The 24,730-nt window shown below is 27.5% G+C and overlaps 5 protein-coding genes and 1 long non-coding RNA gene across 14 annotated transcripts in view; 1 reads left to right on the plus strand and 5 right to left on the minus strand.

Annotated features, from left to right (window-relative positions):
* numb (NUMB endocytic adaptor protein) overlaps positions 1-3,355 on the minus strand; it is a 63,049-nt gene extending 59,694 nt beyond the window's left edge. The window contains exon 1 of one of the 2 annotated variants that reach the window (XM_086913433.1): positions 2,551-3,355. The gene's annotated coding sequence lies outside the window, so the exon portion shown is untranslated. The remainder of the gene's footprint in view (positions 1-2,550) is intronic. The other variant, XM_086913432.1, reaches the window with a different exon arrangement.
* Positions 3,356-3,472: 117 nt separating this feature from the next.
* On the minus strand, positions 3,473-8,178 carry LOC100869576 (cytoplasmic dynein 2 light intermediate chain 1). 2 transcript variants are annotated; one of them, XM_086913434.1, is made up of 8 exons: positions 8,041-8,178; positions 5,702-5,819; positions 5,520-5,621; positions 4,814-5,140; positions 4,551-4,708; positions 4,175-4,418; positions 3,804-3,917; positions 3,473-3,689 (listed from the first exon to the last, which is right to left on the minus strand). In XM_086913434.1, the coding sequence occupies exons 1-7, from the start codon at positions 8,058-8,060 to the stop codon at positions 3,846-3,848; spliced, it is 1,041 nt and encodes a 346-aa protein (XP_086769560.1). In that variant the 5' UTR covers positions 8,061-8,178; the 3' UTR covers positions 3,473-3,689; positions 3,804-3,845. The 2 variants fall into 2 exon arrangements, with proteins under 2 accessions (XP_086769560.1, XP_031776271.1); XM_031920411.2 differs by lacking the exon at positions 8,041-8,178 and adding an exon at positions 5,971-6,288.
* Positions 7,615-12,391, minus strand: scat (VPS54 subunit of GARP complex scat). The gene is made up of 13 exons (XM_086913428.1): positions 12,131-12,391; positions 11,515-11,893; positions 11,305-11,407; positions 11,067-11,230; positions 10,787-10,986; positions 10,513-10,698; positions 10,313-10,439; positions 9,952-10,206; positions 9,405-9,830; positions 9,022-9,302; positions 8,738-8,955; positions 8,439-8,652; positions 7,615-8,358 (listed from the first exon to the last, which is right to left on the minus strand). Exons 1-13 carry the CDS (start codon positions 12,226-12,228, stop codon positions 8,097-8,099), a joined length of 2,913 nt encoding a protein of 970 aa, XP_086769554.1. The 5' UTR covers positions 12,229-12,391; the 3' UTR covers positions 7,615-8,096.
* Positions 12,392-13,222: 831 nt separating this feature from the next.
* klhl10 (kelch-like protein 10) lies at positions 13,223-19,532 on the minus strand. The gene is made up of 9 exons (XM_031920405.2): positions 19,083-19,532; positions 18,323-18,654; positions 17,443-17,758; positions 16,440-16,892; positions 15,784-15,953; positions 15,376-15,545; positions 15,104-15,262; positions 14,791-14,995; positions 13,223-14,409 (listed from the first exon to the last, which is right to left on the minus strand). Exons 2-9 carry the CDS (start codon positions 18,547-18,549, stop codon positions 14,124-14,126), a joined length of 1,986 nt encoding a protein of 661 aa, XP_031776265.1. The 5' UTR covers positions 18,550-18,654; positions 19,083-19,532; the 3' UTR covers positions 13,223-14,123.
* LOC116415521 (uncharacterized) lies at positions 17,277-18,362 on the plus strand. The gene is made up of 4 exons (XR_004226143.2): positions 17,277-17,417; positions 17,541-17,735; positions 18,061-18,128; positions 18,225-18,362. It is a non-coding gene; the product is annotated as an uncharacterized LOC116415521 (long non-coding RNA).
* A 511-nt stretch (positions 19,533-20,043) lies between the features above and the next one.
* LOC100871293 (mitochondrial basic amino acids transporter) lies at positions 20,044-24,273 on the minus strand. Of its 7 annotated transcripts, XR_015293749.1 has the most exons (6): positions 23,551-24,253; positions 22,824-23,039; positions 22,095-22,222; positions 20,895-21,582; positions 20,403-20,809; positions 20,044-20,319 (listed from the first exon to the last, which is right to left on the minus strand). XR_015293749.1 is itself a non-coding variant. In XM_086913498.1 (5 exons), exons 3-5 carry the CDS (start codon positions 21,949-21,951, stop codon positions 20,784-20,786), a joined length of 792 nt encoding a protein of 263 aa, XP_086769624.1. In that variant the 5' UTR covers positions 21,952-22,222; positions 22,824-23,039; positions 23,551-24,273; the 3' UTR covers positions 20,044-20,783. The 7 variants fall into 7 exon arrangements, 5 of the variants coding, with proteins under 5 accessions (XP_086769624.1, XP_086769623.1, XP_031776260.1 ...); XR_015293748.1 differs by having other exon boundaries at positions 20,403-21,582; positions 23,551-24,260; XM_086913498.1 differs by having other exon boundaries at positions 20,044-20,809; positions 21,874-22,222; positions 23,551-24,273.
* Positions 24,274-24,730: the final 457 nt, after the last annotated feature.

A 24,730-nucleotide genomic window follows, 5' to 3' on the forward strand; every position in this document is an offset into this window, starting at 1 on the left:
CTTTTCTACGAAATTAAGATTAGAAAATCAGAGTCATTCGAGTGATCGTATCAATTAATAGAAAATGAACAAAAAATTGAACAAATTTATGAATGATATATTGAAAGAGTATTAAAAGTTAATTTGAAAATTGTATCTTTTAAAAAGGTCAGAAATAAGATCAAATTTGAATAAATATATATTTATCCCTAAAAATCAAAATATGTTATTACATATTTATAAAGTAAAATATTGATAAAGATCTAAAGATATAAAGTTTTAGAAATTTGTAGAATAAAATAGATGAATATTTATATATTTTATATAAATAAATATTTTTTAAAAAATGCATTAATATATAAGAAATAGAAGATTTTTAAATATTGTTAAACAACGAAGAAGAACAAGAAAATGTTTTAAAATGCTATTTATAAATGTCATTTTTTTAAAATTATGTTTAAGAAAAATTAAATTTTAGTTAGCTATTTTGATAAATTACAAAATTTATTTTAAGATAAGGAAAGAATATTAAACTAATATTTTTTAAATGAATATTATACATTTAAAACTCTAATATAAAATTACAAGTTGAAATAGAATATGTGAAATAAAATTGTATAATTTTATGAACATATAATTTTCATAGAATACTGTGTAACAAAGAAACAAAATTGTTTGATGTCAAGCAAATCCCGTTTTAAAGATCAAGGTCAACAAGATCATAGCGTAGCAAGACATCCAACTGAAAATAAGAGATTTAATCTTTACTGGAATTAATAGTGACTGATTTTTTAAGAATCTTTCAAAAACAAAACGTACAATTAAATTTTTTGTTCTTTTAAAAAACATTGAATCGAATAGCACATATATTATTATAAACTAAAATTTTAATAATATGTCAAAAGTATAATTTTTTCTCCGTGAATCATTTAATAAATATCTGAAATTTTTATACGAAAGATAATATTTCTAAAAAAATAGCTATAAAAAAATATTTATTTTCAACACTGACGATAAGATTTGTATGTAAATTTATTCATCAATAAATAAAAAAAATATATCTATCTCAGTTTATTTTTTAAAAAAAAATTCTGTTCTTAATCATTGGTGATATTCATTTTATTTTAAAATCTTCGTATTTTCTTTTTCTATGTTTTATAAGATATGCTTTATACGTATAATTTTTACGATATATCGAAAGTCATAAATATATCATCTTATCACTAACAAGTGAAATTTCATAATATAAAATTATTATATTTACAAACTGTTAAATTTATCTTTGAATCTTTGTTGAACAAAAAAAAATTGTAAAAATTTTATAATAATATTGTAATTTTGATTGTGTTTTATGTAAAAAAATCAATAATAAATTTAAATACTTTAAAATAATCATAAAATCGATAATTCGGAAATATTTATTATTTTATATAACAAATGAAATTTTATACAACTTATGTGGTCAATAAAAATATTATTATATCACAGATGAAATTTCATCACTACGATATATGATTTTGGATGCAATGTATATATATAAATAAATTTTTAAAAAATTTCCAATATTTATAATTATGTATATATTATATTAAATATATCATATTTAAATGTAAGTACTATTAAAATATTAAAAAATATGAAAGATTAATGAAAAGATGCTATTTTTCAATCATATACTTCGATATTTCAAAAATTTTCTATGATATATATTTAAAATTTTTAATAAAAATATTGACATTTTTACATACAATTTCATTCTTCTGACAAATATAATTACACATATAACATGCTTTATATAATCGTATAATTAAGTCAAATTAAAAATGTAATGTATGCATATACATGAATGTATATGTCAGACTATTCGGTCTACTTTCGAATCAGACAACAAAGTAAACTGACACATCAAGAATTGACTGAATTCCAGACGAGCATGTGAATACATTTCGAGTGTACGAATTTAAAGTTAAACAAATAAATTCTTCGAAAGATAGAACGCATATACGTAAGTATACATGTTCACAATTCATTCGTATTAACAAACGCAATGTTCATACCGTCTCGCGTTAACTGTCAATCGTCACGATGCGTGTAATTAATTCGCATTATTGGCTCGTTACCTTTTGCTCGCAAGTTACGGTACCGAAATCACGCTCGAATTGCTGACACGCGTTCACGAACGCACTCGAGGAAGCCTTTAAGTTTTATCCACACGTATGCGAAATGATAAAAGAACGAAAAGGCCGCGTAAATATCGTTTACGCGGCCTGATATTGATCATTCAAAAAACTTGATCCTGTGGAAAGATGCGCGTAAGAAAGACAACTAGATAACTGTCCAGACAGGGCGCGTTCACACCGGAATCGATAACCGCGAGAAACAGCCGCGGGAGGGGGCGGTCTACGATCATCACGATATACATTTCGAACATCGTGTCAGTCGACGAGTCAATTCTTCAGTTTTATCGATTTACGAGACCTAATTCGTTGTAATCGGTATACCGATTAATAACAGGGATCTAAGTAATCGAAGCAATCACTGACACAGTATGAATCTTGTTTTTCGACTCACCTGTTCGAATCGCCGGTGCAACTTCGTTGGTAGACGATTACGAAACTCGCGGCACTTCTACAATGACACGATTTCCCACTGTTAAATTTTGCGATATACGGTATCGTTTGTGACAGAGGGGATAAGTACAGAACAACTGATCTACGATGACAAGATAGAAAAAAAAAAACGCGCGAAGGATAGAGGGCACGGTATGGAAAGAGGAAGAAAATAAACAAAGAAGAAAGACAGAAAAGATACTGAGGGAGGGAGATGACAAGAGCGCCGAAAAGATAACAGCCGTGAATCAGTGGAATCAGTAACGCAGTAAAAATTCGCGTGGACAGTTGACTGTTGGCTCTTTGCAGGGGCGCGACAAGCCCGGACAGAGCACACGGCACGCGTGCCTCTATCACAGCGGCATTTTCACTGAGAAAACCGAGGCCAGAAAGCGAGAGGCCCGCGACGAAGCGAAAACCCCCCCAGTCGGATCCCGTTTTCGTAAACGCTCGACTCCGACTATCCGCGTATCGGGAGCGACCCGTGTACCTCGATGCGCATGCGCATCGCACCGTAACGCGCACGCGTCACCGTTCGCTGCCGCTGCTCTTATCAGCGCACTATTCTACTGCCGTTAGGAATCAGGAGACGTGCGACGACACCTTCCCCACCCTTCCACTTTACTCCCGCTCTCCCTGTACACCCTTCGATTTCACGGTGAGCCACTGTTGGGAAAGGGCGAATGAATAGACGCGTGCGCGATGACACGAAAACACGTAATTTCATCTCTACGGAGAATGGACATCGTATTTAAATGATTGATTTCGAGATAAATTATTCGTTTTACTTCGATGAATGCGAATTTCAATGAAATAAAACTGTCTGAAAATGTAATATCAAGATAAGATTCGCAATATCCGCCATGTCTGTGAAGATTTGAATATAATAGTAAGAATTATTTTATTGTATTTGCTATACATATTTATAGTATATTAGTTCAAATATAATTATTCTAAGTTTAATCCATTTTGAATTGTCTTACGTATTTTATCAATATTAATTTAAAAAAAAAAATAATTTATAATATAGAATGGATTAACTTTGTAATCTATGTATAAATTATTATGATCTTATTGTTATTCATTTTCAAATGGAAATATCTGAAATATAAATAAAACAATCAGGAATTTTTTCTTTGAATCTTGATAAAAATCTTGATAAGATCAAATATAACAAAATATATTTTAAGATTTTTTTTGAAAAATTTTTCTTACGTATAATATTAAATCCAGGCAACGAACAATTATTATCTAATTCTATGATGGATCCGGAATAGGAATTTGAGGTATTCGACCTTCTAACATATCTTGAAGAAGAATATTTATTTCCTGTAAATATATTATTTTTTACTCTTTCATCTTGGATTAAAAAATCATTATATTATAATATAGGAGACATATCTATTATAGTTTTTAATTTGAAATATGTACTTTAGAAATAAAAGAAGATAAAATTCAATAAAAAAATTTAATTGATAAATATTTGTAAAAAAATTGTATGTAAAAAAAATTAAAAAAAAAATGAAAAAAATAAAATCTCTAATTTTTTTCTTGTAATGTACAAATTAAATTATTTAACGATATACCTCTTCTCTCTGAGTTCGTAATCTGTCGATGATCGGTTCATTAAAGTTGGGATCGTTACTTGGATCCTCCAAGATAATTTCGTTGCTTCTTGACTCTTGTGGTATATGAGTAACATAAATCTGTTTGATGGTATCTAAGATAGCCGAAGGTCTGGTTTGAGGAAATTGCAAATCGATCGACGAGAAGGAGTCTGTACCGGCAGATATTGCTAATGGTTTTTCGAAATCAGTACACTTGATATCACTAGATTAAATAAGATTTATAATTTTTGAAATGCAAAAAAAAAGAAAAAATATTAATTCCAATATTCAATATCAAATTTGAAGTATATTACTATCATATTATATTAGTTTAATACGTAACATAAAAACTTACGAAAATTGTGTACCAAATCCATAATAAGATAACAAATCTTTAGTTCTTCGTAATAAAGACTTATCTTTTGCAGAATGATAATAGAGACTTGCTCCTAAAATATGTGCTACAGCTCTTAAGGTTTTACCGACTAACTCTATTTTATCCAAATCTAAATCCTATTTCAAATTTTTTTCATAATTTATAATTTCTATTATTAAAAAGATACAATAATGATATATAATGCACAATATATTTTACATTATCAAGAATGCTTAAAATACCTTAAATTGATCATATTTTCCACCTATAAAACAAAGTCTCATTGGAAATGGATCGATTTCTCTTTCCATAATTTTTTTTCGCTCTTTAATACGCTGTTTTTTAAGATCCTGAATTATTTTATCGTCATAACTCATTTTCATTGCATTACGCACTACTGAGAGAGCTTCTTCAAATGTGGTCCATAAAATTTCTGGTTGCGATAAATCCAGCATAACCAATATCGTAACATGATGAGGAAAATGAGTCAAAGATGAACCTGTCATTGCTGCTGATACTAACGAAGAAGTTAAATGTCCTACTTCCCAAACATGCACGATATTTTTTATCTACATCGATAACAAAAAATAAATAATTATTAAAGTCACAGTTAAATATTCGTAACATACGAATGTGAACATTTACGTAATAGTATATTTTATATTTAATTTTTTTTCTTTTTCATTAGTATTTTTGTAATTATTTTTCAAAATTATTAATATTGTATTGTTATATTATATAAATTATAATATTTTTAATTAATATAAAAAAATAAAAATAAAAATAAATATACTTGTATTTTTTGAATTGTAATACATATCTTGCATAAAATAATGATGTGTTTATTTATTTATTTTTTAATGAATTAATATTATCTGAATTTTATTTATTTTCATTAAAAATATATTTATTTATTTTGTAAATGATATTTTATTCTAAAAAACTTACTAAACTTTTTCCAGCCTTACGCCCAAAAGAATAATCCATTGCGATAGTTGGTTTAGGGGTTTCATCTTTTTCAAGAAATCGATGTATAATTGTAGTTTTACCCTAAGAATACATTTCTTTCTCATAAATATAGATATATAATCTGTATTAATATTATTTAATATTTTTAATATACTACATACGACTCTTTTGCTACCAACAATGATAATTGAGCGTTCGTGTGTTTCGTTAGGATTAGTTTTACGTCGTTGCTCTTCTTCTAAACAAAAACGTAAAGCAATATCTCTAACATTTTCTTCGCTAAAACATAATCATGTAATATATATTTTGATTTTTACGAATATAAATTCATTAAGATAATAATTATTGTTAATATATAACTGTGTTTTACGATAGATATAAGTATTATTATAAGTTTGATAATGTAAATATAAGGTTAGCAAATACATACGAATTTTGATCTGCCATTTGTTTTTAATCCAAAATTTATACACAATTATTGTTATAATAAATGCACAGTAGTTTATATATTTTGTATCTCCTATTTGAGTATAGGTTATGAACATGTTTTGATATTCGTTGTTATAGCTACGCAAAAAACTCAATTTATAAAAATTCGTATGTAAATTGTAAATAAGATTCAAAAATTTTAATTCAAATTATATTATTTTTCAATATATCACATCAATACTGATTATTAAAATAAAATAAGAATAAAAATTAAGAAATAAATATATTCGTTCTATCGAAGTAATTTTGATTTTTTGTACAATTAATGTACAATGTAAAAATATATAAATATAAAACATATAAAATTTTTTTATATGTTGCTAATTTTTTATAATATTATTAATAAACTATTCATTACACGATGAAATAATAAATATTACATTTAAATTTTTCTATTTTTTTTCATGTATATATTTAATAACAAAATATTAATTTTGTCAATAAAATTTCATCAGATATTCATCTGATATGTATTAATCAGATTATTTTTTATATTAAATAACTGCAATTATATCTATTTCAATTTAAAATCCATATAGAGAAATTTTTTTTGAATAAATTATTTATGAATTAAAATACAAATAATTAATGTTGTATTTTTATTTATATACAAGATGGACTAGACAAAGTTGAAATGCACCATATATACTTAAAGATTTATAATAAGTTAAAACTATGATAAATAAATATAATTTTAAGATCAGTATGCTATAATTATATAATTATCAAATCATAATTGTATAATTTAATATTAATGGAATGTAATAGGAATAATTAATAGATTTATCTTGATTATGAGGATAAAATAAATATTTACAATATATTACAAAAATTGCAATTAAATTGTATAATTCTTTTAATTTTCTTTTAAATAATAATAAACATGTAATGAAAAATTTAATACTATTGAACTAGATTATTTTTTTATCTTTTTTGTAAATTATTAACCAGTTTTTTGTAATAATAGATTACAATATTGTACATATATGTATACATTTATATGCACAAAAATATGAGAAATAGGGTATTTTAAAAACTTTGATAAAAACCCTCGTATTAATGTATTCTATTAAATAATAGTAAGATATGCTTACTATTAAGAAACTAGTTTAATAATCTGTCAATAAAAACAGATTAGTGCAAATAGTACACAATATATAAAAATGTTAAATAGTTATTGCCAGAATTTATCTGACAATACTCTTCATTCAGTTAGTTTAAGCAATGAACACAACAATAAAAGCAGTCATATTGCATCTTTCATATCTTATGTTAGGTCTTCATACATTTTATTAACAAAATGTATATATTTTTAATTTTTTATTATATAATGTATTATAAACTCAAAAAGATTTCAATTTTGAAAAACAAATGTACAAATAATGCAAAAATGATCATAGAAAAATGAATAACTTTGTTTTACCATATATTCATTTTTATATATGTATTAATGAATTGATATGAATCATTTTATAAATAACAATAACAAATGTTTAGTATGTTTACTATTGTATTCAATTGCAAATAAGTTTTGTATATTTAATCTTAAAGGTATGGAAGAAAAAATAACTTTCTACTACTTATATAGATTTCTTTGTATAGTTATTCAGACCTATGTATGAAATTTTACATTTGAACACTATGGCGTACAAGATTTGGGAGACGTAAAATATGTGTAATTTAATATTAATAATTAAGTTAACTTGTAATTTGTATTAAAATATTAACAAACAATACAAGTAACATCATATTTCTTAAAGAAAATTGTTTACTATTTACACATATTTCCAAAATATCGAATATAGAGCATTTTATAAAAATGCTATTAAGAAATTCCTTATATTAATATTACTAAACCATTGCATTCCATACAACCTTATAAATAAAATAATTATAAACATTAATATGTGGTTAATTTTAATACAAGCCACATCATTAAAAATTCATCAAAACATTAATAGTCATTAAGATGCAACGCATGTGAAGGAAGACTGTAATAAAGATTAGTCACCTTTTTCTACAATGTTTCATTGCTTCTATTATGCAATATATTACACGCTCTGCATGTTATCTGGTCCATATATCACTCATCCAATTATCATCTAACTCATTAGTTGGTAACACTTTTAATTTTCGTAATGCTTCAACATAAAATGTTAATTCAGATGTAACTACACCATGTTGTGGGCCACCATTATTTACTATATTCATTTTGACTAATTGCTCTCTAAGTTTTTCTTTGAAAGATGTATTTACTGTACGATATAAAGTTTGTACTTCAACTTCTGGGAGAATTCCCGAAACTGCTTCATGTAGTTTCATTAAATAACTGTAATTAATGATTTTTTTTATAATTTAAATATTTAATGATTATAATAAATAAAAAAATTAAATTATATAATACTGTACCTAGAAATATTTCTAAATGATTTAGATGGTACTGGTGGTCTTGCAGTCCATTTCGATATTTGACCTCCCAATAGATTATCGACAATAGTTAAAATTTTGCTTTCAATCTCTTTTACATGCGCACGAATATCTCTTTCAACACTATCCAATAAAGCAACACCACCACTTATATTAGATCCACCAAATCCACGATTAGAATTTTGTTCCGCAAATGCTATAAATAAGTTTTAATATTATAATATTAATATTATAATTATATTAATATTATAATATAAGTTAATAAAAGTAATTAAATTTACCTTGAAAATGTGACTTAACAAAAGGCATAAACCACAAAATTAATTTTAAACTTCGTGCTGCTAGTACAAGTATTGTACTGGTAATTGTTTTTAAACCAGCAACTTGCATAGCACCAGCTCCAAGAACAAGTTGACAACAACGTGAATTATAATGTCGCAATAATTCAGCTAAATGTCTTCCAATTGTTCCTGATAAAGCAATTAATTCACTGCCAGTTCTAGAAATAAAATTTTATTGAATATTTATTAAAATATTTATATACATTTAATATTTCAAAAATTACCTGCAATATTCATGAATCATTTGTGTGAGCATTAAAGCTGTTCCAACAACGGCATATTTTTCATTTCCCACCATAATAAAATTTTGAACACTACTTTTTTTAACTTTATCATCAATTTTAAATAAATTTGGTGGAAAAGTTTTATTTTCATATATATATGTTACTAATGATTGAAATTCTGGTGGTACATCAGCTTGCTTCCATCTTTCAGATTCCAATAAAAGAGTAAGCTTTGTTTTGAGCTCAGTATGAAATCTTTGAATAAATTTACTAGCTTGTGCCTATATTATTATAAAATATGAAAATATATTTATATATAAATATATTATTTACACAATATAAATATAAAATTTTTTTGAATTAGATTTAAGAATAACGCGTACCTTAAATGCAGAACGCAATCCAGTACATTGTTTACCACAAAGTTTTTCACAAGTTTCTGTGAACTTTTCAACTAAATTCGCTAATTGACATACTTGAGCTGTCGTTGCCCTTTTACTCAACCAAGATGATTTATCATTCCAATTTTGGCATTCTTTTTCTTCTTGTTTGTTATTTGAATTTTCATTGTTAAATTTTTCTTTTTCATTTTGTAATTTATCTTTATCATTTGTACCTGCAGAAAGCAGATTTCCCATTCGCTCATGACAATAATCACAAACAGAAATTATCATATCATTGAGTTTAAGTGTTACTCGCGAATGTTCTGCTTGAGTTAATAAACGATCAGGTATCGTATCATCGAATGATCCATCACACACTCGGCCAGCTGCAAGATCTACTGTATCTCGCATTACATCATGAACAGCCTAGAAATACATATAATGTCAAACAGTTATTATATTTAGAAAATTAAATTAATTTTAATTATAATTATAATTTATATGAAATAATAATTTTATATTTTTATAATATAATGTAATATAATACCTTAACTCGCATTAGAAGAAATGTTAAAGATTGTATAGCATTATGAAGTAAAGTTAATCTTTCTGCAAGAGAAAGTCCACCAACTTCTAAAGCTGCAGCTTGTTGATCACTACAACAATCACTCTCTGCTAAAGCTTCTATAACTCTTTGCTTTGTTACAGCTCGGACTGTCGTCACAGCTTCTTCTTTGTAAGTATCCACAAATTGAAAATGTTTTTGCCGCAGAAGACCAGAAATGATGGAAATAAGTTTATCCTGTTCGTTGAGGATGTACAAATGATCTCACTGGGAAGAGATGCACGACGGTTTGTTTGCTACGAACTAAGTATACAAAATTTTTAAAAATTTTACATATACTTACACCATCCAAAACTGTATTTTCTCCTCCTAATGGTCTATTTAAATCTGCAGTTGCATATCTTTGAAATTCGGTAGATAACATTTTATCAACAAGTTTTTCCATTTCTGTTAATTGAGAACTTAAATGCCTAAGAAAAAAAAATTAGATATATCTAATTTTTATATCTTATTATATATTAGCTTTATTTATAAAGATAATACCTAAAACTATGTATTCCATTTAATTCCTGTAAAAGTATTTCTTGGGTTGTAGCAATGAGATCTAATGCTGCAACATAATCTGGCGTAGATAACAACAATTGTATCATTGGTTGACTTTGGTGTACTGTAGCCATAAGTTTTAGTTTTTCTTGAACTAACAATCGATTGGATCTCGCTCGTTCCAATCTGAAAATATATTTATTCGAAAATATATACATTTAAATTAATGTATATATAATACTTAAAAAAAATATATAATAATTTTATTATTTACCTTAAAATTTCTAAAGAATCATTGACTAGATACTTATCAACTTGGTGTATATTTTTTCTAAGAGCTTTTAGAACTGTAATAGTTTGAGTAAGTTGTTCCATTAAGGCATCATGAGAAGTCATAGCATGAAAAAATGCTTGAGACTTAGAAGCAACTTGTTCTGCTATTCTAACTTCCACAATATCTAAATAATGACTTAGCTATAACAAGTAAAAATTAAATATATTTATCTTAATATTTGAACTTTATGAAAATATTAGTAATACTAGTAGAGTATTACCTTTTCTTGCATTTGCTTTACATTTATAACAATATTAGAATCTTCACTTAATAATCCATTTTTTGTAAATGGAAATACTGCATAAAAATTATCTTTTTGAGAAAGATCTAAATTAGGTATTAAAAAGATTTTTGGAATATTGGATAAATCAAATTGCATTCGATCTGTAAAGTTTTAATTTAAGAATTTTATATATAGTAATATCATTTCATTAATAATATAGATATATTATTTTTACCTAATGGTTTAACCTTTCTTAAATTTGGAAAATTTTGTAATAATTCATTGGGTGTAATTGGTCTATTGGCATTTAAATTCATACGAGAATGTTTTCGATATCTCTGTAAATAAAAGTTTTTTTGTTTTAAAATCAATTTTTTTTATTATATACATATATATTAAATATGTTATTTTCAATTTTTAAAATAAATTTATTAACATTAATTACCCTTGCAATTTTCTTTAAATATGATTCAAAATGTTGCATTGTTATCTCAGGAAGATAAGGACTTTTAGGTATATCAACTTTTTCTACAAATCCATCTCCCCAAGTACGAGTTAAAAAGTTACTTTGTTTCCCTTTGAAAGGATCATTTAAAACAGCTGGTAAATTCTGTGCTGCAGAATATACAGTCCATGAGGAAGAGGGCTCTGATAATTGACCATTGCTTTTACGTTGTTGTTGCATTATTGCGTGTTTAGTGGCATGTGCTACATAATCTTTATCAGAAACACCCTCCACAGGAAGACTAGTGCACACTCCATTATAACCATAAAGGCACACAAATGAACCTCCTTCTCTAGAGCAATGCAGATCTCTTAAATGTCTGAAAGAAAATTACATATATATTATTTGTTAGTGATATTTTTCATTATAATACCTTTTTTGATAATTTCACAAAAAAATACTCGTTTATAATTAATTTATTATATTCGATAACAAAAGCATGAACGAATTTTGTATAAGATATATAGAAAATTTAAAATGATCTGTGAAAAGTAGTAAAAAATTATCTAAGATATTTTTACAATATTTTTTATTACAAATAGATAGATGGATTCACCTTATAAAATCTTCTATTTGTTTGAACGAAAGGTTAGCGCAATATTCACATATTAAAACTGTAGATAACGATTCCAATCCTTTCACAATTTTCGCCATTTTCTATTTATAATTTTACTTCACCATTCTGACACTGTTTTGTATAATTTACAAAACATCGAATTTATCGCCAACAATAATTATACATTTGACGGCTACTTCGCGATTATACTTATCCGTTATCAGTCCAACTTATTCTTACCTTTTAACAAATATACGTATCACAATTCATGTTGACCAATAAAAGAATAAAAATTCCTAGATATAGTTTTAATTATTCTAGTTTATTTAATTTGAAATATATCTAATAAATATGTTCAATTCAAATATTATATTTAGATAGGCTTTATAAAATTTTTCATTATAATAATAAATAAAATTATTACATGAATCATAAATCATTATATATATATATAAGAATTTATAGATGAAGTACAGGATTATGCAAGATAAATGTATCATTTAATGACATGTTTAAAATTAAATTATGAAAATTTATAAATTATAAAATATAATAATAAAAATAGAAAAACTAGAAGTTTATAAAATAATATAGGAAACTCTATAATTATTATATATTAAAATAATGTGTTGAATTGATATCGTGCTTTACATATGGTTAAGCACTAAGAGTAAGGAAAATAAAAAAAAAGGAAAGAAGCAAAAAGAACAATAATGAAAAAAGGATAGACATAGGATAAAAATTGAAGTGTCAACGCCATCTTCTGAATGTCAAAAATATATATCTTTTTAAAAACAAAATAAAATATTCAAGAGATGGCGCTAATAATCAATTCTTATCCTATTTCTATCTTTTTCTTATTATTTGTTGTCCTTGTTTATATTGTTTCATTTGCGGCACACTAAAGATGGCGCTGATTTCGAAATTTTTACTCTATTTTTGTCCTTCTCTTACTATTTGCTCTCTTTGTCTATATTATTTTATCGAGATCATAAATTAATTTCGTTTTGATGGTCATATTATTTAAACGTATTGAAGTTATTCACATTTATATGTAATTAGATATTATATTGACAGAAAACCAAAACTATGTAATTTACCAATACTTTTTTTATTGATCATTGTAAAGTTCCATTTCAGCAGTTTTTGTCAACATTAGTGTCAATAACATGTTTATGTCAAAAATCATTCTTTCATTCTCTTCTTTATTACAATCGACTCTCAAAATTCATTTATATGTATAAAATCTTCCAATAAACTTCGTACAAAATTGTATCACAAAAACAGCCAATAGAAACATGTCTTGTATAAAAATAAAACGTGTTCCGATTAATAAAATTCCGGTAAACACGAATCCGAAAATATTATCCTGTTTCAACAAATCACATTCTTATTCCAATATGATTCTCAAATTTCGTTTCAAAAATCATCTCTCATTATAATTGTTGACAACAGGATATTTAACTCTGCATTAATCTCTTTATCGTCATTACATTTTTTTATCTCTGACGATTTATTTTATGATTCGAAACTTGAAAATAAACTACGGTTATATTGAAAGAAAAATATTTTTAACAATAAAAAAAAAATATTTATGAATTAATAACGAAAAAATTTTTTATTTTTTACTTCCTAATTTTATAAATCTATTATAAAATAGAATTTACAAATAATTTAGAATTATACTTTTAACTTTTACTTTTACTTATTCTTTATCATTGTTTTCAAAAAATATTATAAATTTTATAAATTTAGAGATAATCTTACTATCACTTGTTGAGTTACTGTTACACCTTAAGCATTCATTAATGAATCTAAAATATAAGACACATGAAAATATACTTGCCATTAACTTTTTTCGCTATTTTCTTTCAACATAACCGTAGGGCAATTAATATCTTTGAACATTCATCATTCTATTGCTCCTAATTACCGTCCGTCCGTCTGACTCTAAAACCGATAGTCTCGACATAATATTTTCAAAATATTTTTTTCAATTTTGTCGATTCTCATTATTAGTATTCATATTCTGAGGCATCTGAGGTGGTGGTGGTATAGGCAGTTCGTTGCTTAATTGCGAATTTTCACTATTTTGCTGCATTTGATCTTGTTGAGGTTGATGTTGACTGCGGTGTACTTCCAGTGCTAACAGTTTCTGCCGCTTTTCCTCCATAAGACGTTCACGATGCTTATGAATGTAATCGTTTACATTTGGCAAACCCATGATTACGCAGGCTGACAGCGCGGAACGATACACGTTCATATCCGTTGCTTCGTACCTGTAAAAAGCATGAAATTGAATAGATTTGGATATATGTATGTAGAATGAAAAAATCAAAATTACATAATTTTCTAGTAATAAAAAGAAATTTATTCTTGATTTTTCAGATGATGTATATAAAAAATAATTGTTGTAAAATTAATTTTTGAGACATAGCAGAGTTTTGGAGTTTTAATTCTTTTTTTTTTTTAGTCTTATATTATAAATTTATATAAAATAATTTAATAACTCAAATATTATTATGAAAAATAAAAATTTTATTTGTTAGTAAAAATTTATATGATATATGATATATAAAAAAAATTTATTCGTTTATATTATTTCGTTTGTGAAAATATAAAAAAAAAAAAATAAAATTAAGAGAATTTAAAAATTTTACCATTCGTTCGTTTTCTCATCGTAACACTCGACGTGATATATCGTGGTAACACCGTTGAATCCACCAATGGCAAAAATCATGTCGTCGATCACCTCGATTGCGAAATTGCTGCGTGAATTGTACATATCCGGGATCGGTGTCCAAACATCCGTTGCAGGGTTGTATTTTTCACCACTACACATTCTTGATATACCATTGAAGCCTCCTTCATAAGATACAAATTTTTTTACAGAATGAGATTATGCAAAATAATTATAAGATTTTTGATTTCAAAATATATTAGTTAAATAATATTTAATTTTTGAATAATTACCAATAACGTATACATGATTGTGATAAGCTATACAGGATACTCCACTTCTACGCGATCTCATTGGAGCTATAATAGTCCATTGATTAGTTTCTGGATCGTACACCTCTGCTGAATTTAAACATTCATGTCCATTGAATCCACCCGTGATATAAATTTTATCTATGTTATAAAAAAATAATTATAATTTCTGCAAAACATTAAGCAAGAATTGAATAAAAGAAAATTCATATATATAATTCATAATGTAACAAAATATATTTTATCAGAATTACCATTTAAAGTAGTCGCACTGGCATCAGATCTTTGACAATTCATGGGTGCAATCAAAGACCATTGGTTCGTCTTATAGTTATAACGTTCTGCGGTGTTTTGCCGATAATATCCGTCGTATCCTCCCATTGCATAAATCAAATCGTTGAGTACAGCAACGCTAACATAACACCTACAATTTCAAATAATCAGAAAAATATTTATCGTGTAGAAATCGATACCGAAACGTTCTATTAATAACTTTGAATTTTGAAAATAAACATTTTGAAAACATTTAATGTTTTATAGAGTATTAATAAATTGCAAGAAAATTTATTATTCAATTTTAATGTTTATAAAAATTTAAATGAGAAGATGGATATTTAAATAAAAAGAAATAAGAGATAGGCATTATCTATATTTTTTTTAACCTTCTGGCGTTCATTGGAGCAACTTCTCTCCACACTTTAGTAACAGCGTTGAAGCAACGACAACTATTAAAATAATCAGCACCGTCGAAGCCACCGATCACGTAAATGTTAAAACCGACCACCGCAGTTCCGTGATACGCGCGAGGTCCGATCGGATCTACTTCTTCCACCTTTGATTTTCAATTATTTATATTAATGTATAGATTTTCTCGATTAATAACATTAATAACTTTGTTATGAAACTTTCAATGAAACGCAATAACATTTATTTAAACAAATGATAATTATTCAGAATAGAGATTAGATTGATCGATTTCAAGGTTATATTATTAAAATCATTATTAATTTTCGAAATATACGCAAAAATATATATTAGGATTATATTTGGTTTAAGTTTAAGTAGATTAAATAGATTTAAGTTAAATGATTAATTAGATTTAATTAGATTAGATTTAAAATATAAGATTAAAATAAGGTTAGACCAAATATTTATAAGATAAATAATTGTTCAGTATCAAGATTTTAAAGGTATCAAAATTAACGAGAAATGAGACTCTAATTCCAAACAGTTACTTTTAAAATTACTTAAAAAAAAAAAAAACTAACAGATAAATTACAATCTATATCATTCTAATATCATTCCATTTAACACTCACCTTGACCCATCGATCCGCCCTGGTGTCGTAGGTTTCTATGAAATTTGTAGGACTTCTGCCACTCCATCCACCTATAGCGAACAGTATTTCATGGGGTACCCTCGGACGTGCTATTTTCGGCGTCGGTACCTCTCCGTCTTTTTGCGTGATAATTTCCAAATCGTACAAGAATTTCAGGGTTTCGATTATGATCGGTCGGCATGCTTCGTTCCCGGTAACATACGGATGATCCTTCACATTCTCAAGAAAAAACTGCGTGTCCAACAAGCCGAGCCTAATATTTTTCATCAGATCTACGATATAATCCTTCCGCGATTGAGAATCGTAATCAATCCATTTCAACACCAGGTCCCAAACAGTATCCTCGCTTTTCACGTTCAGCTCGTCGGCTCCGATTAAAGTCGTCAACTCTTCGATCGGCAAGTCGAGAATTTCCTCGCTCCGTTGAGCTACCTGTATTAATTATATCAATGTATTTTGTATTGTAATTATTTTTACTATTTTTTATTATAACGGAAAAGAAGTTATTTGATTTCGAGTTATTTGAATGTATAATTTCATGTTGATAATTCTTTTATATAGATAGTATAGAAGATACCATGGCTATCACAAAAGTTAATCATTTAATTCATCTTCGTCGAATTATGACAATAATATGAATAGAATTATATTATATTATTTTCGTTACTATTTTATGTCACGTGACGAGGTTTCTACTAAACCAATATGTCGCATCGTGTCACGTGATGTGTCTTTGCTTAATCTAGCAGTGGGGATATTGTGACGTCATATATTTTTCTTACGAGAAAATTTACAGGGAATTGTGTTATTTTTAGTAATAAAGAGAATATCAATTAGATAAATTCTATATATTATCGTTTATGTATTTAATATTTTTATAAAGAAGTGCAAATGGACATGTGCGATCTAATCTAATTTCAAAAAAGTAATATAAGTGTTATTTAAAGATATTAAAAAGTAAATGTCGAGAAAGAATAATAACCTGCACAAAATGTCTCATGACATAGCGATACGCGCTATTCTCCAATCCCTTGCAAAAGTGTTCCCGGGCGAATCTCATGATACTGATACAATTTTCAGGCGCCAGATTCTGTTTCAAATATTCGCAGCAGAAATCGAGAACACCTAGAATATTCAAGTAATCGGCAGTGACCAGCAACTGGCACACGTTTTCATTGTTCACATTGATCGATCTCAAGTAAGCGTATTCGAGGAGCAGATTCATCATGTTGCTGCTGACACCGGGCAAGAGAACATCCGTTTTTTCGCGCGAATGTAATGTAGTTGTAAATAGAGTTCTATAAACGATTAATATTCGAGTTGTAAAAAATAATAATAACAAAGATAATAGAATTATTGGAGGAAGAATGTGGCATAAAAATGCAATCATATTATTGCTCGCTAATTATATTTTTAATTGAAACTAAAATTTGTTTAATCTTTTATAATTGAAGAATAACAAAAAAACAGAAAAAAGAAGCAAATAAATTTTTCAGTTATTCAGTATACAAATACATATTATATAAATACATAAATATTCAGTATACAAATTTTCAATTATTAATCTTTAAAATCTATTAAAGATGAAATTTTATTTCAGATTTTTAAGGATATAAAATATTTTAAAGAATATAAAGATATAAAAGATAAAAGGACATAAAATATAAAGTAAGTAAAAAAAAAATATATATAAATTTTATATTTTTTTATATTTTTATATTTTATATTTTATATTTTATAATTTTATATTTTTCACATTTTCAGACTTTTGTTTAAGTATTTATAATAAAGAGTTTTAATAAAAGTTTTCATAAAGAGAAAATGTTAAAGCATAGATAACTTGAACTCATACTAGACAAGACCTAAAATATGGACTGCAAGCTGATAAAATGGCCCGGTGAATCGGAAATACGCCTCCATCCTCGAGTCTCAAGACAGCGTCGCAAAGAAGATTGTTCTGTCGGAAATCATAAAGCGATTGCATAGCTTGTGTGCTCATACATCGGCCACCACTTTCGGCAATCAATCGTTGAGTGTTCGTTTCGCATAGATCGATATCCCTGCTGTTTTCGTTTGAGTCTACATCCATATCAAATTTTCTCCAAATTCGGGTACGAATCTTGTCGAGGATCCGCGATGACAAAGGTGGAGATACACGTTGCTCGATTCCGTTTATATGATGCTTGAAAATTTTCTAAACACATCTTTTATTTTAACAATTAACAGTTTCCATCGTTTAGTTGTCATTATTCCATTCAATATTATAATATTATAATAAATTCCATCGAATTATTTCAAATAATATAACTTTATAAGAATGGCGATCATTTTTGAGAATTGAATTAAATTGTATTAATTTTATAACTTATAAAAAAAAATATAAAGAAAATAATCGTAATAAGAAAAAAACACAAAATACTATTTTTTAATTTCATCATTTTTATGTAAGTAGTTAGTAATTACTAACTAATTATTATCACTAACATGTAATATAGAAATTATCTAACAAAATAGTTAATTCTTTATTTTTTAAAAGTTATTTTTTCATCGTTTTCATTGTTGATATTATCGAATATTTTTTGTAATATTTAATCCTGATTAATTAATAAATCACAATCATACCTGTGGAACAAAGAATACTTGCGACTTCGTTAATTTTCAAATCGTCCAAGAGGTTAGAGTTTCCCGCGCTTGTCAATGCTTTTGATCAATTGGACGCCGTAATTTTTACGAAATTTTTATCTTGACGATACTACGTACCCCGAATATTATTGATACCACACGATGAGTCGAGTATGATACGCACGATCGATGTGGGGGAAGGTGGTTTGATTGATACTTATACGCGTTTCAATTTCGTATGTGTCAAAAATGATTATGACACGTGGACGGACGGACTTGAAGACCGGAAATTGTACGATGGAGATTTAAAAAGAAGGAAAACGATGCGGAGTGGAGAGGAGTAGATGGGTGGCAGTCAGATACAAACTATTTTGTGTGATTTTAAAAGAGAGTAAATGTCGCCTCTGGCTGTGACATAGGTCTTACATGTCCGCCGTTCAGTCTAGGACTGTCTTCTGACAAATGAGCACTTCGATAGCAAGATTCATGACAGTTTTTATTGTGACGAGGGTTGGAATTGTGAATTGGCTTTTATACAATCGATCGAACATTATATTGTTAAGCAAGGATGAAAGAGAATAATTTTATGATTATTAGAAATTAAATTTAAACAAAAGTGGGTAATAGAAATTTTAATCATACGTTGATTATTTAATTAGGGATATTCTGAAAATATATATTGAGATATATAAATATGAAGAAAGTAATTTGTAATTAATAATCATTTAAATGATTATATGTTTGTCATGAGCAATCGTACGATAAGATAACAAGTTATTATTATTGATAAAATTTCTTGTACAACAGTAAAATTCTAAAAATTATAATATAAAAATTATAAAAAAATGTTCTATAACCTATAATTCGCAAGTTACCATTAGCTGATAAATTATTATATTAGAGCCTCTGAGTTATTTGATTGTAAGACAATTTCGAAATAAATTGAATAAAACTCGTTATATAATATATAATAACTAAATTTTATTCATCTACAGTGTAATAATAATTCACAGATTATCAATCTTCTACAAAATTCTACAAATCTTATATTCGTCAATACTTATTTGACGATAAAAATATAAAAGTTAAATATATTATAAAAATATTATATAAATATATTAAAAAGATATATTAAAATTAAATTCTTATATAACATTTCGATCCAGTAGAGTCCATAAATAGTTTCAGCAAGTAACATTAATAGAAAAGATGATAACCATGGAACCGTCATAATCTCCTGTAATAAAACACTATATAAATCTTATATCAAGTCACTTTCAATCCAATTACACATCACTGTTCGATCCCTTAAAAACTAACAATGTACTATCACTACAATTCCGTTTTCCTTCTCTTTTCTTTCTTTTTGAAAGAACCATTTTTCGAGAAATACAAAAATTTCAAAATTCCTCACACAAGAGCCATTGAAACCCTGTTTTACCAAGCTTTCTTCGATAACTCGATTACATATAAGATAAGCATATAGATCAACATATGGAAGATATATCGAGACGAGTATAACTTTAAACTTTTAACTTCTCTTCTCGTCACACTTCTCCGGATATCTTTCTCTGGACATCTTCGGTTTCTCAATTTCCCGCTCTTTATTACCTCTATCCCCCCGTTCCCCGCTCTTACCACCATCTTTCATTCGCCTGTTGTTGTATACACCCCACTCAAGCTTCGATTCGTTCATCGATGTCAACGACAACGTGGAATACGGTAACCTATGAATAACCATACTTCGGGATGCGCTCGTTAGGAAACTGTTCCATTTTTCCAAAAGTATTTCGCACGGTTCTGAAATCTCACCAATAGACTCTGTCGTTTTCGACTTCTTCTTCTCATCTTCGCCAAACAATTTGAACGTCCAATTGACCACAGTAAATGTGACAGCATTCATAGGAAACGCACGTAACACCGTCGAGCTGATACCTTTGTACAAGAACGTGTAACCTTCCTTCCTCACGGATTGTCTTAGGCAGTCGTACATTCCTGCATAAAGATTTCCGTTAGCTTGTATTCGTGACTTGATCACGTCAATTGGATAAGTTGTGACCCAAGAACAGGTGCCGGCTAATCCTCCAGCCAACAGGATATAAATTGTCGGAACAGGTTTGTTATCGAGATTTCTCATTAGAGCTTCGTATGTGAGAAAATATAGACCAAAGCTTGGAATTTCTCTCATAAATGTGCAACCAAGTCCCTTGAATAGACCTCGCAATCTTTCGTGTCTGTACGTGTGCAAGTAAAATTGCATCGGTCCTTTGAAAGGTCGACCAGTCGAAGAACTAAGCTGCATGCGAGTTTTCGCTAACTCGATGAGACTGCAGATGGGGCTTTGAGCGAAGCCAGCTATGGCACCGGAGATAAAACAGGATGTCAGAGAGTTTGGGTCCGGTATGTGTCTCTGGGTTTCACCGTACACGCCGAAGATCACGGCGTTTATCAATGACACGCCGATTATTGGGGATGACATGCCCCGATAGAGACCTGCTATCTGAGACAATTAAACGTATTAATTGAGATTTGATTTTAATTGGTATTTAGCGATGGTAGAGAAATATTTTTGAAATTAATGAGAGTTTTGGTTTAGAACTGTGAATGTAGTATTTGTGACTGTGATATTTATTGCGATAGAAGAGAAATAATAATTTGAAACGATGATTTGAAATTAATGAGATTTTTGATTGAATATGATTTTTAATAAAAAAAAAAAAGATAAATTTTGTAATATAGAAAAATGATGATTAGGCTCTGCATTTATGAATAAAATATTTTTTCGAATTACTAATTCAAACTGTGAAAAAATATGTTGGAAGAAAGAAGGAATTCTTCTATATTTCTGTACTTCCTCTTCTCCTTTCATTTGATAATTAAATATACTATACTAATATCAATTACAATCTTAAACAATCATTAACTACGTTTGTAATCAACAACTTTTGCTTCATTTCAAATCGTTAACATGCATCTGATTATTAATTTCCTTGATTTTTATTTATCAAATACCGATTCATGCTTGAGTATCTTTCGCAAGCAATCCCAATTGCCTTTGTATTTCGGATTCCGATGGTCTTGCGTTTGCAAGTGAACTTTGATGGTGTCGAAAGGATATCCCACCAAAGTACCAGCGCATCCTGAAAAAATTATCCGAATATTATATTGTCTATATACGAAGATTTTACATATTTCACAAAGATAAACAACAAATATTTTTGCATTGCATCAATTATAGAAGAAAGAAAATTTAAAAATAGATATATTCCATTTTGATTCGTGTGTTTTATAAATCATCGGCGTTATCTATTGATAAAAGTTTCACGGAAACAAGGCAATTATTTCTCTCTACTCAGATAATATTCAATCCAAGTAGAAAGTTGTCAATCAATTATGGTCACTTTCTTCGCGATAACACATTGTTATTGATTGGAGAAAATGTAGACAATAGACGCGAATAAGTATAAATTTTTTTCATTTTTTAGAGAAGAAAATAAATCTTTTAATATCCCATCTTTTAACAATATTATGATAGGCGGATGCAATAAAAGAAATCGAAGAAAAAATAGATTGAGTTTAATTTTCAAAATGGCATCTTTCTTTCTACTTGAATTCCACGTCTCGATATCTGTCGATAATATTAAAAAATTATGAACTTTGTTGCAGTCTTCAATATAATATACGTGATGTATATAATTATCTTATCTTTTATGAAACGTTAAACCAATGTGAATTATCTACCTCCAAGACATCCAGCGAAAAAGTCGAGGGCCATCTTCGTTTTATTCCTACCCGTTTCTTCCACCCGTAAGGTGACCGTGAATCTTGCACGTTATTACTTTCGTAGAATCTTTCTGTAGCGTTTGTCAATGGTGCAACGACACGAGTCGCAAATCGATTTGTTTTTAAGATAGGACAATCCATGAAAGATCGACCACGGTTCTGTCGTATTCGTGCCTAGAAAGAAAATAGTTATAATTTTATGATTCAAAAAGATGAAGGATATTAATCTCAATGGAGAACAATTTACAATTATTTTGATAATATTAAATCTTCTCAATAAAACGTGAAACAATTTTCTTAGAATTTTAGCGATATTTTATTATATAATTTAACATCGAGTCTCGTTAAGATAAAAGATACGAATTTGGAAGATAATTTTTTTAATATCACATCTTCTAAGAAGAATGAAAGATAACACTCTTAGAGATATAGTAATATTTGGCGTTAAATCGCTTTAAGATGATAAAAGACATTAATTTTCATAGCAATGAGAAATAGAATAATAAAAATAAATTTTAATCAGAAAAAAGAAGATTTGATAAAATTTAAGAAGAAAATAAAAAGTACGAAATTAATAAAGCAATAATGATAATTATTTTTTTTTATTATTATTATTACTTTATTTTATATTTATATTTTCAGAAAATCAAAGAGAAAAATATTGATCGATAAAAATGCCACTTACCGAATAGTAAGGCATCGCTACATCTCCAGAAATCCTATCGAATATACGTTCTAATCCTCTTTTATTTATTTATTTCCCTCGAATATTTCAATCCTCTCAATTTATTCGCCCCAATTCAATATTATCCTCGAAAAATAAGTTTCTCCCATGCTACTCAGCTTGGACACAATTTTCCACTAACCACGTTCCACGAGTTTCTTTCTCTTCTTGGTGCAAAGATCATTCATGAATTATCGCCACTTTATTGCGGTACCGATACAAGCATCTTCGTATTATATTGCAGCAATGTTAACCTATCGCAAAGAAGCGACTCGAGGGTCAAACATTGATAATAGGGCGGCCTTTTACGATGCCCGATCAAAAATTATTCGAATGTTCATTCTCGTTTATATTTGGTAAATATTTGCTCGATTACACTGATTTGATTACATGTTATTAATTTTATTACGAATTGAGAAATGAGACGAAGTTAAAAGCAGTTGAAAAAACTTTATGGACAATTTTCTGCTTTTCACTTCGTTCTTTCAAGATTTTATTTTTTTTTTCTTTGTACTTTACGATGATAATCGATTAACGATTTTCTCGGGTAAATTAAATTGATTTATAAACGCGTATTTTAAGACTCGTGATGATATGATTAATTAATTTTGCAGGTTAAAAATTGTCAACTTTTTAAATGACACAAAGTTTGTTGTATTGGAATAAAATATTGAGATCGTGTTTGATCGTTTTGTTGCTAAGAAATTGCGATTTGATTAGATGTAATCGATATTTGAATTGATGGAAAAAGTTGTTGACGATTTTTATTGTTTGATGCATTTTAAAATGATATATAATCGGTTGAAGTATATTTTTTTTAGAAATTTTGTGAGATATCAAAATTCTCGAAATTCTCGAAGCATGAAATGTTTTATTCTTTTTATTAAGAATCAAAATTTGAACAAATTTTGATTTCAGATTTTTTCTTATGCAACTTATTTTCTAATTTCGAGAATTTCGAATTACAAAATAGCAAAAACTTTCATAGTTTGAGAATTCGAACAAAATTCAAATCAACTTTATACATATAATGAGAATGTAAATAAATATTATCGTTTGTAATTTCATAAATAGGCTTAATAACGAGGAATTCTTATAATTGACATTTATTTGATTTTGTATCGTTGGAAAAATTTTCAAC

This window comes from Apis florea, unplaced genomic scaffold, assembly GCF_048593485.1.
Source record: "Apis florea isolate Af1SG1 unplaced genomic scaffold, ASM4859348v1 contig_3496_pilon, whole genome shotgun sequence".
In the NCBI taxonomy this organism is placed as follows: domain Eukaryota; kingdom Metazoa; phylum Arthropoda; class Insecta; order Hymenoptera; family Apidae; genus Apis; species Apis florea.